This window comes from Meles meles, chromosome 14 (genome assembly GCF_922984935.1).
Source record: "Meles meles chromosome 14, mMelMel3.1 paternal haplotype, whole genome shotgun sequence".
Lineage (NCBI taxonomy): Eukaryota > Metazoa > Chordata > Mammalia > Carnivora > Mustelidae > Meles > Meles meles.
In genome coordinates this window covers 7,210,121-7,226,482 of record NC_060079.1, presented here as the reverse complement: position 1 = coordinate 7,226,482, position 16,362 = coordinate 7,210,121, and the positions used below count along the sequence as shown (strand labels likewise).

General features: G+C 36.6%; 1 protein-coding gene across 1 annotated transcript in view; it reads left to right on the top strand.

Annotated features, from left to right (window-relative positions):
• The window catches only part of MTMR6 (myotubularin related protein 6), a 36,022-nt gene extending 25,218 nt beyond the window's left edge, over positions 1-10,804 (top strand). Inside the window, exons 10-14 of the mRNA XM_045978099.1 lie at positions 2,501-2,550; positions 2,962-3,162; positions 5,547-5,678; positions 5,764-5,890; positions 8,555-10,804. Of these exons, the coding sequence (XP_045834055.1) occupies positions 2,501-2,550; positions 2,962-3,162; positions 5,547-5,678; positions 5,764-5,890; positions 8,555-8,815 (771 nt within the window). The 3' untranslated portion in view covers positions 8,816-10,804. The remainder of the gene's footprint in view (positions 1-2,500; positions 2,551-2,961; positions 3,163-5,546; positions 5,679-5,763; positions 5,891-8,554) is intronic.
• Positions 10,805-16,362: the final 5,558 nt, after the last annotated feature.

Below are 16,362 nucleotides of genomic sequence, written 5' to 3'. Positions count from 1 at the left end.
ATGTGTGTAGTGCTGTGGTTGAACAGCCTTGAGTTAGACTGATTTCCATTTGTGCCATCTGTTCGACAGCAAGTTTTAAATTTAAAAGTTTTTTTTTTTTCTAAAATGTTATAGTAGAAATATTCAGTATTTTCTCCTTCACTTTTATCCGACAAATGTGAGTGATGTAAAACAAGGCACAAATAAGAGTACTTAAAAATTATGTTCTAGAGCAAACTTTCTGTTTAAAATGCCTTCATTCATTAATTGTAATTACACATTAGGAAGCGTGTTTTATATCCGAATATTAAATTTCTAGTTGAATAGATTTTCTGCTTTGTGAAGCTAAAGCCCTGCCTCCTGTTTTTTGTTTGTCTTTTGACACATGATCAGATTAACTTATGTTTTCAAAATTTACATCTTAATTTATGGCAACTAAAGTAAGCGAAGAGATGGTAGAAAGTTTTCCTTGGTTTCGAATAATGAAATGCAGTGCCATCTTACAGCAGGGGAAGGTTTAACATCACCAGGTCCCTTTCAGCACCGTTACTTGATGGCACTAACATACCGAGTCTCGGACAGGCGGAACGGAAGTGCCACCGATAAGATTATGGGCAGCGTACCGTAAGAGTGTAAGACGAGGAATGCTTTCTCTGCCATGTTGGGCTTCAACTGTTTGCTAGACATTCGAATGAAATTATGTAATAAATGCCCAGGGACAATGTGAGAGCTTCCCAGGCAAAAGGAACAATGAGAACCCAAAGCATAGCTCCGTAGGCTGAATGCAGGTGATGTGAGATGCCTGGAGTTCAGGGCATTAGAATGGGACACTTGGGAGCAGAAGGATATAGTGGTATGAAGGCTTCAGGAAGAGAAGACTAGAATTTGGCCTTTAACCTTTTTGGGTAGTGAGAGCCATTGAAGTACTTTAAATAGAGGAAACAGTAACTTGCTTGGATCTGCTTTGTAAAAAGACAGCTTGGTGTCCTAGGTGGAGAGTAGTAGAAATGGAGGCTGGGAGACCCGTGTAGAAACTGGTAAGATAACTCAGGAGAGAAAAGAGGGCCAGGAGTAAGGCCATACCACGTGAATGCAAGAGGTCATAGGTTCAACCTCCGAGGATGTTGAGAAAGTAGAATCAGTAAGAATTATTTTTGGTTTGGATATGGAAAAGAGATAATTATAAATTTCATCCTCTTCCAGGATGAATTAACATCTCTGGACTCAGTTGTCAGGATGGGTGTGCATTCTCTTGCTCCCAACTGCGAGAAGCAGAAGTCTAAATTCAGTGAGAAAGATACAGAGTTGACTTTTAGATGTGGGTGTGTAGAGGACGGGCAGAGAGCCTGCAGTAAAATCTCCAGGCCTGAAGACCACTTGCCTGTGGTCCGAGCCTGAAGTCCACAGGTGTGGAAGTGGCAGAGCTAGGATTTGAGCCCATGAACATGGTTCCAGCCAACTGTATCTTTCTCTGTCATTATATGGCTTCTGGAAAGATTTACAACAAGGAGAAGCTAAAGGGGGCTGTGTTTTTAAATCTCTGGCAGTGAGTACTGCCTCCCTTGCTCCTTCTGGGGTAACTTTCTCTGTCTTTTCGTTTTGTCCAGAAGGAACTTAACCTCCCTGTTCCAGAGTGTGCCCAGCTCAAAGTAAAGATCATGTTGCCCCTTGGTGCATCTTTGATGAGTCTTCTCCTCTCCTCTTAGTTGTGGACTTTGTCCTGTCAGTCTTCTGGCCGATTTCTGGGTATTTAGGATGATTTGATAATTTTCTATTTGTGTTCAACTGACAAGACCAGCCTAGGATCCTCCTACTCTGCTGCCGTCTAGCTTTCCCCTCAAAGGTGGCAGTTTTGACACCGTAAAGAATGTACTTGGTGATTATATAATGAAATTATGAGATATGTTAAATACTAAGAAGATGTGTTGTATAAATTAGACTAAAAAAAATTAGAAGCCTATTACTTCAGTAGAGTTGTGACAGAGAAAACAGATAAAGACAGGCCATTCAAGAGGTAAGATATCACCATCTGAATTTGAATATACACTTTTTATTGGTGTTTTTATCATTCTTTTTCTGGGAAGTACTGTGTAAGTAATGTACAAGTAAGCCAAAAGGTTTAAAGCATACGCCCCAGTCTACCACCCACAGCTAACACTGTTAACGTTCTGATTTACATTCTTAGCCTTTTTCTATGCAGTTATCATCATTAGACATACAAAAATGTAAATGTATTAGCACTTTATAACATGTAGTTTTCACTTAAAATGTAATAAATACAACCTAAATGATTTAAATCAAAGGACTACTGTATTTCTTTTAAGTGTTATTTCTACTCTTTGGTATACCAATCTCTAATCCAGGTTCTTGCTATCTTTTGCCTATAATTTACACAAAAGTTTGTTTTGTTTGCAACCATAAGTTAAAAGTGTGAATGATGTTAAGATAATAGGACTCAATCCGTTTTAAACAGAAGAAATTGAAAGTAGTTGTAAAAGGGATTTTGCTTTTTCTTATTAAGGTTTTAATAGAAAAGGATTGGATCTCTTTTGGACATAAGTTTTCAGAGAGGTGAGTCATAGTTTTGCATTTATATATTTTGTAAAATTAGTAAAAGCCGAAATATTTCTGTTCTTCATGAACTTGCATAGGTAAGAGTGCTGTAGTTTGTTTGTTCTGTATGGAAACTGATTCAGTTTTTTTCTGTGATTTCTTTCAATTCTCAGACCTTTGTTAATTTTTGTGGCAGTTTATTACCTTCCTTTTTGTCTGGATTGTGGTACTTAGAAGGTAATAGACCCTTTAAAGTTGTGGTTGAAAAACTCATAGATTTAAATTGTTTCAAATAAAAACATTATGCTTTTTTTATGACAGTAGATATTGTGTTTTAGGTTCGTGCATGTGTGTTTAAATTTGACAATACCTGAATAATTGACTTCTTTCAGAGGCATTTTTAAAAGCTTGTACTTTCTGGGGGCCTAGGTGTGGCCATTTGGATGGTGACCCAAAGGAAGTCTCACCGGTGTTTACTCAGTTCTTGGAGTGTGTGTGGCATCTGACCGAACAGTTCCCACAAGCCTTTGAATTCAATGAAGCGTTTCTTCTTCAGATTCATGAACATATTCATTCATGCCAGTTTGGAAACTTCCTTGGAAATTGTCAGAAGGAAAGAGAAGAGCTCAAGTAAGATAGTTTGCATAAAATGGGCTCTTTTTTTCCTACTTGGTTGAAGTCTAACATAAATCATAGTGGAATATAATAAAATATCTTGGCAGTATATGATAGAACTGAATTTTATCGTAAAGATTTTATTGTCTGGTATTTCTGAAGCTAAGTACCCTCTATCCCTCACATCCTGAGGTTAATAGTAAAAACACATTTTAAAAATTTGTTTTGAAATGAAGCATACATACAGAAAAGTGATATGGCGTAAGTGTGAAGCTCAGTAAATCTGAAATTCTTCCATCTATGTAACCAGCACCCAGAACAAGAAACCTTATCAACCCCCTGGAAACCGCCATCCTATTCCTTTCTATTCTGAATATATATATTTTTTAAATTTTTTTTTAAGATTTTATTTACTTATTTGATAGACAGGAGATTACAAGTAGTCAGAGAGGCAGGCAGAGAGAGAGAGGAGGAAGCAGGCGCCCCGCTGAGCAGAGAGCTCGACGTGGGGCTCGATCCCAGCACCCTGAGACCATGACCTGAGCCGAAGGCAGAGGCTTTAACCCACTGAGCCACCCAGGCGCCCCGCTGAATATATATTTAGAACAGAAAAATCTTAACATTATTTCATTTCTTAGAAAGTATTTGTCACTAAGCTTTAAGGTTTGGTAAAGGATTTAAAAACTGTTGGTTTTAAGGTAAGATGAGGCCTTATAGTTTTCCTCACATTTCTAAGCAGATAATTCTTTGGGGAAAATAGATCTATGTTGGCTGTAGTGTGTCTGTCCCAGAGTTGGGTCACATACCTCTTCTTTCCCAACCAGTCTTTGGGAGTAGAGGTTTCTGGCTAAATTTTGATGCAAGGGAAATGTGAGGTAAGGCTGTGAGAAGTGATTAAATATAAATTTTTTTAGGTTGGGTTTCTGAGTTTAGATTTCTTAAAAGTCAATAAAGAGCAGTTAGAGGGGCGCCTCGGTGGCTCAGTGGGTTAAAGCCTGCGCCTTCGGCCCAGGTCGTGGTCTCAGGGTCCTGGGATCAAGCCCCGCATTGGGCTCTCTGCTCGGCAGAGGGCCAGCTTGCCCCTCTCTCTCTGCCTGCCTCTCTGCTTACTTGTGATCTCTCTGTCAAATAAATAAATAAAATCTAAAAAAAAAAATTAAATTAAAAAAATAAAGAGCAGTTAGAGATTCTTGAATGTCCAAGTGACATATTAGAGAAGCTAAATCTGGTAGTAGCTTGAAGACAGCCACATATTCTCAACTCTCAGCAGAGTTGAAGGCAGAACTGAGAGCACTTGGAAGATTCTAAAGATGTGTAAAGGGAATTACAAGTGGAACAAGAGTATGACAGAAGTGAACAAATCCAAGAGCATTCAGACTGTAGCTCTGTGCTATAGTAATTCACAGTAGTGTATCATAATTAGGACCAGAGGACTTTTTTTTTTTTTTTAAAGTTTATTTATTTATTTGACAGACAGAGATCGCAAGTGGGCAGAGAGGCAGGCAGAGAGAGAGGAGGAAGCAGGTTCCTGCTGAGTAGAGACCCCGATGCGGGGCTCAATCCCAGGACCCTGGGATCATGACCTGAGCTGAAGGCAGAGGTTTTAACCCACTGAGCCAACCAGGCGCCCCAGATCAGAGGACTCTTAAGAGTACAGAGAGATCTTTTAGGAATAACTCTTCTCAGTCTGGGCCACACATCCTCTTCTAAAGGAAGATGATAATAAAAGCAGTTATTTCCTAGTAGTTTTTCTCTAAGAACTTACTTATTGATCATCTTTGGGGTTATAGAAAAATGATCAAGCTCCATTTTTCCCCTGTAATCCTATCTATTTTATGTTTATTTGGTAAATATACTATCTAAACCATTCTACCCTTTATCCAGTTATTTCACGTACTCTTAGAGTTGCAGTATGATTGGCATCTTTTTACTGTTGAATAACATTCTGATTTTTCCTAATTCACTTTTTGCTACTCACTCACACTTAAATTTATCCCTGCTTTATTAATACATATTACTACAACCCAGATATAGGGCTAAGAGAATGAGGCCAAAGAGTGATACACGTGTCTGCTCTGTATACATGTGTATGGTGATTTGAAATAGGTATAAGAGATCATGTTTATGAAACTATGTGAGTTGAAAGGAATCTCTTAATGTGTATGTTTGTGAGAGATTGGTAGACCTGTGTTATGTTCAGAGAGACATGGTTTTATTTATTTCATGCTTATAAGTGAAAGGAGAAAAGGGAGAATACAGAATTCAGAGACAAGGTGAGGTTAGGTTGCAAAGAGAAGGAAAAATTAAAACTTAAATCTACTTGGGAAACAATTGCCTGATTTATAAATATAAATATTACCATCTGTGGAAAAGATCTTTGTTTTTCTCATTACATTAAGGTTAAAGGAAAAGACTTACTCCCTGTGGCCATTTCTCCTGGATGACCAAAAGAAGTACTTAAATCCTCTCTACAGTTCCAAATCTCCGAAATTTGCAGTTTTGGAGCCAAATACAGTATCTTTCAATTTTAGGTAAGTTGGCATCATTGAGGTATTTATACTTGATTTTTCTCAAACACAATTTATTGAGTTGTTGTTTTTTGTTTTTCTCATAAAGGTTTTGGAGAAACATGTACCATCAATTTGATCGAACATTGCATCCTAGACAGTCCGTGTTTAATATAATTATGAATATGGATGAGGAAAATAAACAGTTAGAGAAAGATATTAAAGACTTAGAATCTGTAAGTATTCTGAAGTGTCTAATGTAATATACTTGCAATATTAAATTAGTGTATTTCCTATGTTCTCAGTGTAAATTTATATATATAGAAACCTCATAAGTACATGACTGTTTCAAAATCAGATCTCCTCTACTTTCAATAGGTTAGTTTGAATTGCTTTCCCTGAATTTTAACATTGAAGTATTTGAAGTACAGTTGACCCTTGAACAACATAGGTTTGAACTGCACAGGTCTACTTACAAGTGGATTTTTTTCGATAAATAGAGTACAGCACTGTAAAACGTACTTATTTTCTCTTGTGATTTTCTTAGTAACATTTTTTTTTTCTCTAGCTTACTTTATTGTGAGAATTCAGTATTAATACATACAACTTAAAAATATGTGTCATTTGACTATACTATTGGTAAGGTTTCTAGTCAACAGTAGACTATTAGTAGTTATATTTTGGGGGCGTGAAAAGTTATATGTGGATTTATTGCATGAGGGGGTTGATTCCTCCGACCCCTGTGTTGTTCAGGGGTCAACTGTATAGAAAGAGTAGAGACATGAACATAATAAATACCAGGGAATCTACCGCTAGCTTTGTAAGATTTTAACATTTATCATACTCACTTCAGATCTTTCATGTTTTTGTTTTAAGAAATGAAATATAGGGACGCCTGGGTGGCTCAGTTGGTTAAGCGGCTGCCTTCGGCTCAGGTCATGATCCCAGCGTCCTGGGATCCAGTCCCACATCGGGCTCCTTGCTCGGCAGGGAGCCTGCTTCTTTCTCCCTCTGCCTCTGCCTGCCACTCTGTCTGCCTGTGCTCTCTCTCTCTGTCTCTCTCTCTCTCTAACAAATAAATAAATAAAATCTTTAAAAAAAAAAGGCAAAAAAAAAAAAATGAAATATATTTGAAGAAATTTACCCCTCTTTAGCCCTCCGCATTTACTTTGGGCTGAATTTGTTGTTAATTGTTCCCGTGCATATTTTTCTACTGCTATATATGGTATCCACAATTTGTAATATTGTTTTGTGTAATTTGAAATATTTTTATTTTATATTAAAGTACAAAAGATACATTTTTATAAGGTATAAAAGAGCAACAGAATCATGAATGGCCATGTACCCCTCACCCAGCTTAAGGAACTGCATGTTTTGAAACTATATAAAGATGGTTATACTGTCATGCTTCATTTTATCCATATTGTTTGGAAATTTATCCATGTTGATACATATAGTTTTAATTCATGTGTTTTATTAATAACTATTATATAACATTCTCTTATGTGCATATATCACAGTCTGTTCAGCCTCTGCAGAACATTTAACTTGTTTTCAGTTTTGGATTTCCATGATAACAAAGGAAGTTGAATGACTTTTCAAATATTTACGGGCCATTTCATTTTTCCTCTTCTCTGAATGGCCTATTCAAACCTCCACTCATTTTTCTGTTGGCATATTTGCCTTTTCCTTATTGATCTGTAAAAGTTCTTTGTATCAGACGTTAATTCTGTGTTTTATATATATATATATATCTCACAAGTGGTTTTGTTCAGTCTGTTCTCATCCTTTCCATTTTATGTATGGTATGTTTTGTATAGATGTTATGAATTTTAATGCAGTGAGATTGATCAGTCTTTGTTTTATGCCTTCTTTTGTATCTTGTTTAAAAAGTTTCTCCCCACAGTAAGACTTTCTTGTAATTTTTTTCTCTCTCATCATATAAAGGATCAGTGAGTACATACGTTAAAAATCCTAGACAGTTGTATAACTAACTCACTGTCATGTCTGCCTGTCAGGCAGGACTGTTCCTTAGTCATCTCTTGGAAAAGAAGATAATTAATGACTGCTTGAGGAAACGATAGGAGGGTTGTGTAAAAAGAGAGGCAGATCCAAGATACAGGTAAATATAAGCAGAGTGACTAGAAATCAGTCCGAGGATTTGGAGAGCGTGATGTCTGCCAAAGAAAACTTTTTAAAATCTTAGATTCTGTTTGAAAAAAAATTCTGTTGGGACACCTGGGTCTCTCAGTCAGTTGAGCGTCCAACTCTCAGTTTCGAATCAGGTCATGATCTCACAGTCATGAAATCAAGCCCTGAGTTGGGCTCTGTGGCAAGCAGTGGGGAGTCAGCTTGATATTCTCTCTCTTCCTCTCCCTCTGCCCCTCCCCTGCTCTCCTGTTCTCTTTCTCTCAAAAATATATAAATAAATCTTTAAAAAAAATTTTTTTAATATTTTAAAATTCTGTTGTGTTCGAAAGCTGGTTATGTTCACCTAACAAATCATTGTAAAAAAACCATGTAAGGAAGTTCTTTAGGTAAGTAAGCGTGTGTTTGCTATATTATACAATTATGATTCAGGGTGAAGTCTCATATACCTTTCTTTTATTATAAAATATTGTCTGTTTATACTTCCTAGGTAATCTGTGCCTTTTTTAAATATCAAGACTTAATGATCTTTTGCAGTCAAGCATAATAACCATTTTCCGCTGTAAATGTTGTAAACAATTAGGATTCTCAACCATCTTACTATTCTGCAGTAGACTTTATTTCTTGAGATTTAACTTTGTATTCATAAAGAGAGAACATTTACAAAAGCATGGTTTCGTCTTTCATCTAAGCTATGTTGAACATGTAGTGTGTGTAATTAGTAATGGTTTTCAAATTTGGATTTGTTCTAGAAAATTAAGCAACGTAAAAATAAGCAAACAGATGGAATTCTCACCAAGGAGTTATTACATTCAGTTCATCCTGAATCACCTACCCTCAAAACTTCCTTGTGTTTTAAGGAGCAAACTCTGTTGCCTGTGAATCATGCTCTTCGAACTATAGAGGGCAGCAACCCAGCAGATAATCGTTATAGTGAATACGCTGAAGAGTTCTCCAAGTCGGAACCTGGTGTGGTTAGCTTAGAGTATGGTGTGGCCAGAATGACCTGTTAGATCCATAGACTATTTTCTGGACTGACTGTAATGCAAGAAGTGGATTCTTGTGAGAATGATCTGTGCACGTGACCAAAAGGAATTTGTCAAGTAATGATCTTAGAGCTTAATAGTTGAAGAAAGGATAATAACTGCTCTTGTGAGAGAAATAAGTCAGTTTAATTGCATTTCCAGCAGAGAATGACTTTCAGTTCTTTAAGAAATGAGTGGTGGTGGCAGATTCATTCAAAACACAATTTGTACTGTATACTAGTGAATTGACATTTCTGTATGATTTATGTTAAAATTACAGCCAAACATGAATAACCTTCCTTAACTATAATTGCCAGGAAACAAAACTCGACAAAGTTCTCCCTTACTTAATAATTGACATGGCATGTACTTTTGATTATATAACTCTGTAACTATGGGTATTTACATATTTTGCCTATTAGTAATGTTAACGTTGAAGTGCCATGAAAAATACTCTAAGACAGCCTTATCTCGATTTATTCTTTACCCTTAAGTTTTATAACTGAGAGCAGGTTTTGGTTTTTTGGGTTTTTTTCTTTTGGTCAGCCTTGTTTTATTTGGAAAGAATTACAGCGTCGTTACTATGGGGGCTGCATGCTACAACACTCCTGTGGAAATAGATGTGCACGTACAGCGTTAAATTCATGGTCAGCAGCTCCCACTTCCATATTCAAAATTAACGAAACTGAAGGTTTTATTCTGATTACAGTTTATGCAGTACTACCTTTGATGACATTATTTACAACTTAGATTATTGATCTCTTGAATACGTACAAACATATTTGAGTAACTTTTATGTATGAATTACTGTATCCTTTTAATTCTTACTTTGTGGCTTCACTTGGCTTTATTCTTTGGATAACTGTGTAACTTTAAAAAGCTAAAGCTCTAAAACTGTTCTGAGACACAATGAAGAGTGAGTGTGTGTGTATACACACACACATACTGTTTTATCTCTCAGTGAGTTGCTCTTCCTAGAACAAATTCAGTTTCCCCCAAATTTGGGGGTTAAAAAAGGGAGTACTGATAGTTTATATTTTGCTTGGTTGCATGAATTTTAAAGCAGCCATTTCTATGTGGAACTTTTTTTCTTCTCCGTTAACATAGGAATAAAAAAGGAAAATTAAGAATAGCCTAGTACAAAGTTAATGTTTAGCAAAAACAACTCAAATGCTAGGAAAAGTTTCATTTTGCCATGTTAAATTAACTGTTCTGTGTGCTAGTAACATATCTTTAAATGACAAAAAAAAAAAGCAAAAAAAAAACACAACAAAACCAACAATTCACATGCAATTGATGGTATCACCCAGCTGGCTTTAAAATTGAAGGTTTAAGTAACATGACTGGCAAGAGGTATGATTCAGGGATAGTAGGAAACCTGGGTAGAATCCCTAATGCTTCTCTTTACTTATATCTATTATATTAGTTTTGAGCATAAATATCTTTTTCAAATGGAAAAAAAAGCTTTATTGTATGAGAACTTAACTAATCTGTTTATTTTTCCAATGCTTTTGTGTAATGTATTATGTAATAAGAAAAATAGTTCTTTTTAAACAGTAACAGAAATGTACCATAAAATATAGTTTGTGATTTAGCCAAGCCTATTTCCATACTTAAGCACTGGGACAGGAATCTTAATCTTTGTGACCACAAAGGGAAACTTTTGTGCCTTGTTACTTGGTTCTAGTTACTGATTATGGTTTTAGAATCTTCCATGGCAGACTTCTTATATTCAAGTGTTTTTTCTTTTTTTGTTTGTTTAGTATCTTCAGCTTCAGGCATATATATATGTGTGTGTTTATGTGCTCACACATGGACTGAGAAGTCAGTTAACATCTTAAGTGACCTACGGGGTATATGTTGGCAAAAAGCGGATTATGCATATGTCTTATAAAAATTTATGTTCAGTGCATTTGGGAATGTATAGCATGTAAATTATTACATATTATTTAAAGGTAATTAAATGTTCATATTTTACTTTGGATGTTTTTCTTTAAAAAAAAAAAACAACAACAAATGGGATCAAGTTGTGATTGGTTTTTTCTTTCCTCACTTAGGCAAATGGACCTGCACATTATAATAATCATAACACTATAAGGTTTAAGCAAGTCATTTTCCAAAAGGTTGACAATGTTGATAAGTAACAGCATATATAAAAATAATTTCCAAAAAAAATAGTTTCCAAAATATTAAAATGGGCATAGTGGGCTAAAAGGTACAGCAGATATAGTTGATAATGTCACTTAATTTTGGTGGAAGGCAGTGTCCAGTAAATATATACATGTAATTCAAGGTGAAATGTAGATCGGGAGATAAACATGATGAAGAAAATGACTTCCAGGAAAGAGTTTATATGGAAGTGTTTTTGAAAGGTCAGCTAGGCCAGAAGTAGCTCAGGGAACCCTAACTAATAAAGATAGAGGGAAGTCTTTTTTGTTGTTGTTGTTTAAGTTCTCTTTACTTGGTAGAGTAGCAGGACAGGGGGGGTAATATCAGGGAACCCCCCCTTTTTTCTTTAAAGACTTTTTTTTTTTTAAGAGAAGCTTTAAGTTCACCACAAAATTGAGAGGAAGGTCCAGAAATTTCTTATATTCCCCACCAGAGTAGTACGTTTGTTAAAATTGATGAACCTGCACTAATACATCATATTCATGCCAAGTCCATAGTTTACCTTAGGGTTCATTCTTGTTATTGTATGTTCTGTGGGTTTTAGACAACTGTGTAATGACCTTTATAGTATCATACAGGGTATTTTTCTTGGCCCAAAAAAATCTACTGTGCTCTGCCTATTAATCCCTCCCTATCCCCAAACCCCTGGCAACCACTGATCTTTATATTGTCTCCATAGTTTTACCATTTCTAGAGTGTCACATAGTAGGGATCATATAGTGTGTGGCCTTTCAGATCAATGTCTTTTACTTAATAAATGCATATCAGGTTCTATGTTTTTTCATGTCCTGATAGCTCATTCGTTTTTTAGTACCGAGTAATATTCCGATGTCTGGATGTACATTGCATTGTCTGGATGAATAGTTTGTTCATTCACCTACTGTAGGATACCTGGCTTGCTTCCAAGTTATAGCAATTGTGAATAAAGTTGGCTTTAAATATCTGTGTGCAGGTTTTTGTGTGGATAAAAGTTTTTGGCTCCTTTGGGTAGATACCAAGGAGTGTAATTACTGAGTTGTAGGTAGTAAAAGCATGTTTAATTTTGTAAGAAACTGCCACACTGGGGCGCCTGGGTGGCTCAGTGGGTTAAAGCCTCTGCCTTCAGCTCAGGTCATGATCCCAGGGTCCTGGGATCGAGCCCCGCATCGGCCTCTCTGCTCAACGGGGAGCCTGCTTCCTCCTCTCTCTCTCTGCCTGCCTCTCTGACTACTCGTGATCTCTGTCAAATAAATAAATAAAATCTTTAAAAAGAAAGAAAGAAACTGCCACACTGTCTTCCAAAGTGGTTGCTCCATTTCCCACAAGCAGTGAATGAGAGAGTCCTGTTGTTCCACATCCTCACCAGTGCTCAGTGTTGCCAGCGTTCTGCATTTTGGTCACTCAAATAGACTTTTCTGACCTCTTTTTTTTTTTTTTTTTTTTCCAGGTCAGTTTGAGAGTACTGAAAAGTTTTCAGTTGGCATTCTAAGTTGGATGAAATTCTGTTCTTTTACAAAACTACTGAGAGCAGTTACAGGCTTGGTAGAGTAGTGGTATCCATCCATTTTTATTGGCCAAGTTTTAGCTATTTTGTTGGCATTTTCATGCAGTAGTTCCAAATGGCATTAACATGTTTTGGTTAGTTAAAATGTAGAACCTATTTTTATTTTTATTTTTTATTTATTTGACAGAGAGAAATCACAACTAGGCAGAGAGGCAGGCAGAGAGAGAAGAGAAAGCAGGCTCCCCGCGGAGCAGAGAGCCCGATGCGGGGCTCGATCCCAGGACCCTGGGATCATGACCCGAGCCGAAGGCAGAGGCCCTAACCCACTGAGCCACCCAGGCGCCCCTAGAACCTATTTTTAAAATACATATCTATAAGCTTTAGAAATCTGGCTCTAGAAAAAGACCAACTGTAATCTAAAATCATTGAATATCTGAAGAACAGCATATATACCATACTACTTGTCTTCTAAGAAAATAAAACACTAATTTCTGCTGTTTGTATAAACACATTAGTGCTACTCTAGTTATTTCTAAGCAAGTAAAATATCCCTTTGCACAGCAACTTTTTTTTTTATATTTTATTTATTTGACAGAGGTCACAAGTCGGCAGAGAGGCAGGCAGAGAGAGAGGGAGAAACAGGCTCCCCACTGAGCAGAGAGCCCGATGCGGGGCTCGATCCCAGGACCCTGACTGAGATCATGACCTGAGCTGAAGGCAGAGGCTTAAACCACTGAGCCACCCAGGCGCCCTTGCACAGCAACTTTTGTAAAATAGTAGACTGGGTAACTGAAAGCAACTTCCAGAAGCGTTTGCATTTAACAATATTTTGGAGATTCTGTTGCAGAAGGTAGAAGAATCACACTCTAAACCACCTACCCCAATCAGCATTCCTCTTGTACTTAAAGGAAATGCACAATTACTCCTTTATGAAGAACAGTAGCTTGGGGGCATCAAACTTAAAAACAGCTACACAACAGGGGTAAGAAACAAACCTTTGTTTTAGTCCACAGAGTCTGGGTTCTTTGTTACTGTAGCATAACCTAGTTCATCCTGAATGATGAAACCATTAGCACACGTAACAAGTTAATAATCATCTGATTTCATCTAAAATCCAGTCTTTCATTGATTCCAGATGGCCTTTTCCTTATTTTTGCCCTCCTATCCAGTTAAGGGTCCTATAGCTTGCAGCTCTTGAATCTCTTCTTAAACAGCCCCCTCACCTTCCTTTGCACTGATGTCTTGAACCAGACCAGCTATAGACTATCTTACCACTTCCTGCTCTTTCCTAGCTGTTTTCTCATGGTATAGTTTAACTTGTTCCTCTATCTTCTGTACCTCCGGTAAAGTAGGCATTCTATGAGATTCAGATCAAGCATTTTAGGGAAGATGCTTTGGACTTCATATTGAACTACTCAGGAGAGTATAATATCAGGCTGTTCCACTATTTTGATGATAAGTTGGATCACTTGGTTGATGTCTCCTTATAAAGGGACATTTCCCCCGCCCCCCTTGGCACTTAGCAAATGCTCTGCCAGGTATTTTAACATCAAAATGAATAACCCATTCCCTACCAACCTGCCCAGTGATAATATTTGCCTGAATCAGCATTTCATTATGGTGATTTTATTTTTTCCTTTTTAAAGATTTTATTTATTTATTTGACAGAGAGAGACACAGCAAGAGAGGGAACACAAGCAGGGGGGGTGAGAGAGGGAGAAGCAGGCTTCCCACTGAGCAGGGAGCCAGATGTGGGGCTCAATCCCAGGACCCTGGGATCATGACCTGAGCTGAAGGCAGATAATGACTGAGCCATCCATCATTATAGTGATTTTCTAGTTTGTCTTTTGTTTTACATGTATTTGATGGTATTCTTTGAAGAAGTGCTTTCATTCATCCAATCTGAAAATTCCTCTGAAAAAAGGCATGATAAAAGCTTAAGTCTTCCCTTTTAATCACCAGTTTTCAGAGTAAAGAGTTGTAATGGTCACCTCCAAACACTAGTTTTCTCTCTGTAGGGATGTGTATTTTTATGATCAATTACAGTAAATGCTTTTTTTGCTCAAACTATTCTAAGTCTGTCCAGAAGAGCTCCAAGGTCCTTTCATACCCTTTTCTTGTACAGTTAGTTTTGAGCACATTTTCGGTTTCTGACATGAGTAGATGTCCCAGGCTCATCTTGTGCTTTCTTTACTCCAGTTTTGGACTAGCCATTTCTTTGTTTTCTTCTCTGATGTGTATTTCTATTTCCCTTATACTAAAAAATTTAAATTCTCAGGATGCCTGTGTTGCTCAGTCAGTTTAGTGTCCGACTCTTCATTTCAGCTAAGGTCATGATCCCAGGGTTGTGAGATCAAGCCCCACACTGGGCTCTGTTCTGGGTGTGGAGTCTGCTTAAGATTCTCTTTCCCTCTCCCTCTGCCCCTCCTCCCCCTCTAAAAAATATATATATAAAAAAATAAAAATCTTAGTTTCTAATAGCATGTGTAAATTGACATTTTTTGCTTTATACTATAATATTCAAAATACAGTTTCAAACTTATAATTAGTACTACTACTTATAATAGGAATACTGAGTAAAATTTAAGATTTCCTTGCAGTTCTCTTTATCCTTATATATATCCTACCAAGGATGTACAAAATACTATATCAGAAGTCACTTGAAATAATTTCTCTGTATGCATTATAGGCATACCTCAGAGATACTGGGGTTTGATTCCAGACCACTGCAATAGGGTGAATATCACAATAAAATAGTCAAATGAATTTTTTGGTTTCCAGTGCACATAAAAGTTATTTTTACACTACATGATAGTCTATTAAGTGTGCAACAGAATTATGTACATAATTCTGTACATACCTTAATAATACTTTCTTGCTAAAAAATACCATCATCTGAGCTTTCAGTGAGTCATAATCACTGGTCACAACTCACTGTAACAAATATAATAATAATGAAAAAGTTTGAAACACTGCAAGGATTGCCAAAATGCATCACAGAGCTATGAAGTGAACAAATGCTGTTGGATAAATGGCCCCAATAGACTTACTCAATGTAGGGCTGCCATATACCTTCAATTTGTAATAAAAAAAAAAAATGCCATATCTATGAAGTGCAATAAAACAAGGTATGCCTGTACTAATTTGAAATACAACTGAGATACTTTGTTTTCAAATTTATGATTTGCTAATTTTCTTTTGGATATAGTGAATTTTTAAATAGGTAAAACATAGTTCAAAAATTCAAATTTCTATTAAAAGGTATATGCAGAAGTCTTGCTTTCATTACCTTCCCTTCCACCTTGTTTTTTTCCACAACTCTTCCATCCTCCCCAATAGAAAGCTTCTTTTACTAATTTCGTTACCCTTCCAATGTTCCTTTTTGTAAATGTATGTGCATACTTATGTATATACATATATATATTTATTCCCCTTTTTTCTTAAGATTTTATTTATTTGACACAAGAGACAAAGGAAGAGAGGGAACACAAGCAGGGGGAGTGGGAGAGGGAGAAGCAGGCTTCCCGCTGAGCAGGAAGCCTGCTGCTGGGCTAGATCCCAGGACCTTGAGATCATGACCTAAACCAAAGGCAGATGCTTAACCAACTGAGCCACCCAGCGCCCCTATTCCCTTTTTTTCTTGAACAAAGGATACTGTATATACTATATCTTGCTTTTATTTTTTTTTAACTTAATCTTGGAGATTACTTCATATCATTACAAATAGGGCTCCCTCATTCTTTGCTTATGGCTGCATAATACTTCACTGTATAGATTCTTTATTAAATTAGTTACTTCAAGTCATTCCTATTTTTTAACTTTATTATGCAAATGTCCAAAAGTTCAAAAATAAGAGTGGTATAATGAACTTTCATGTATCTCT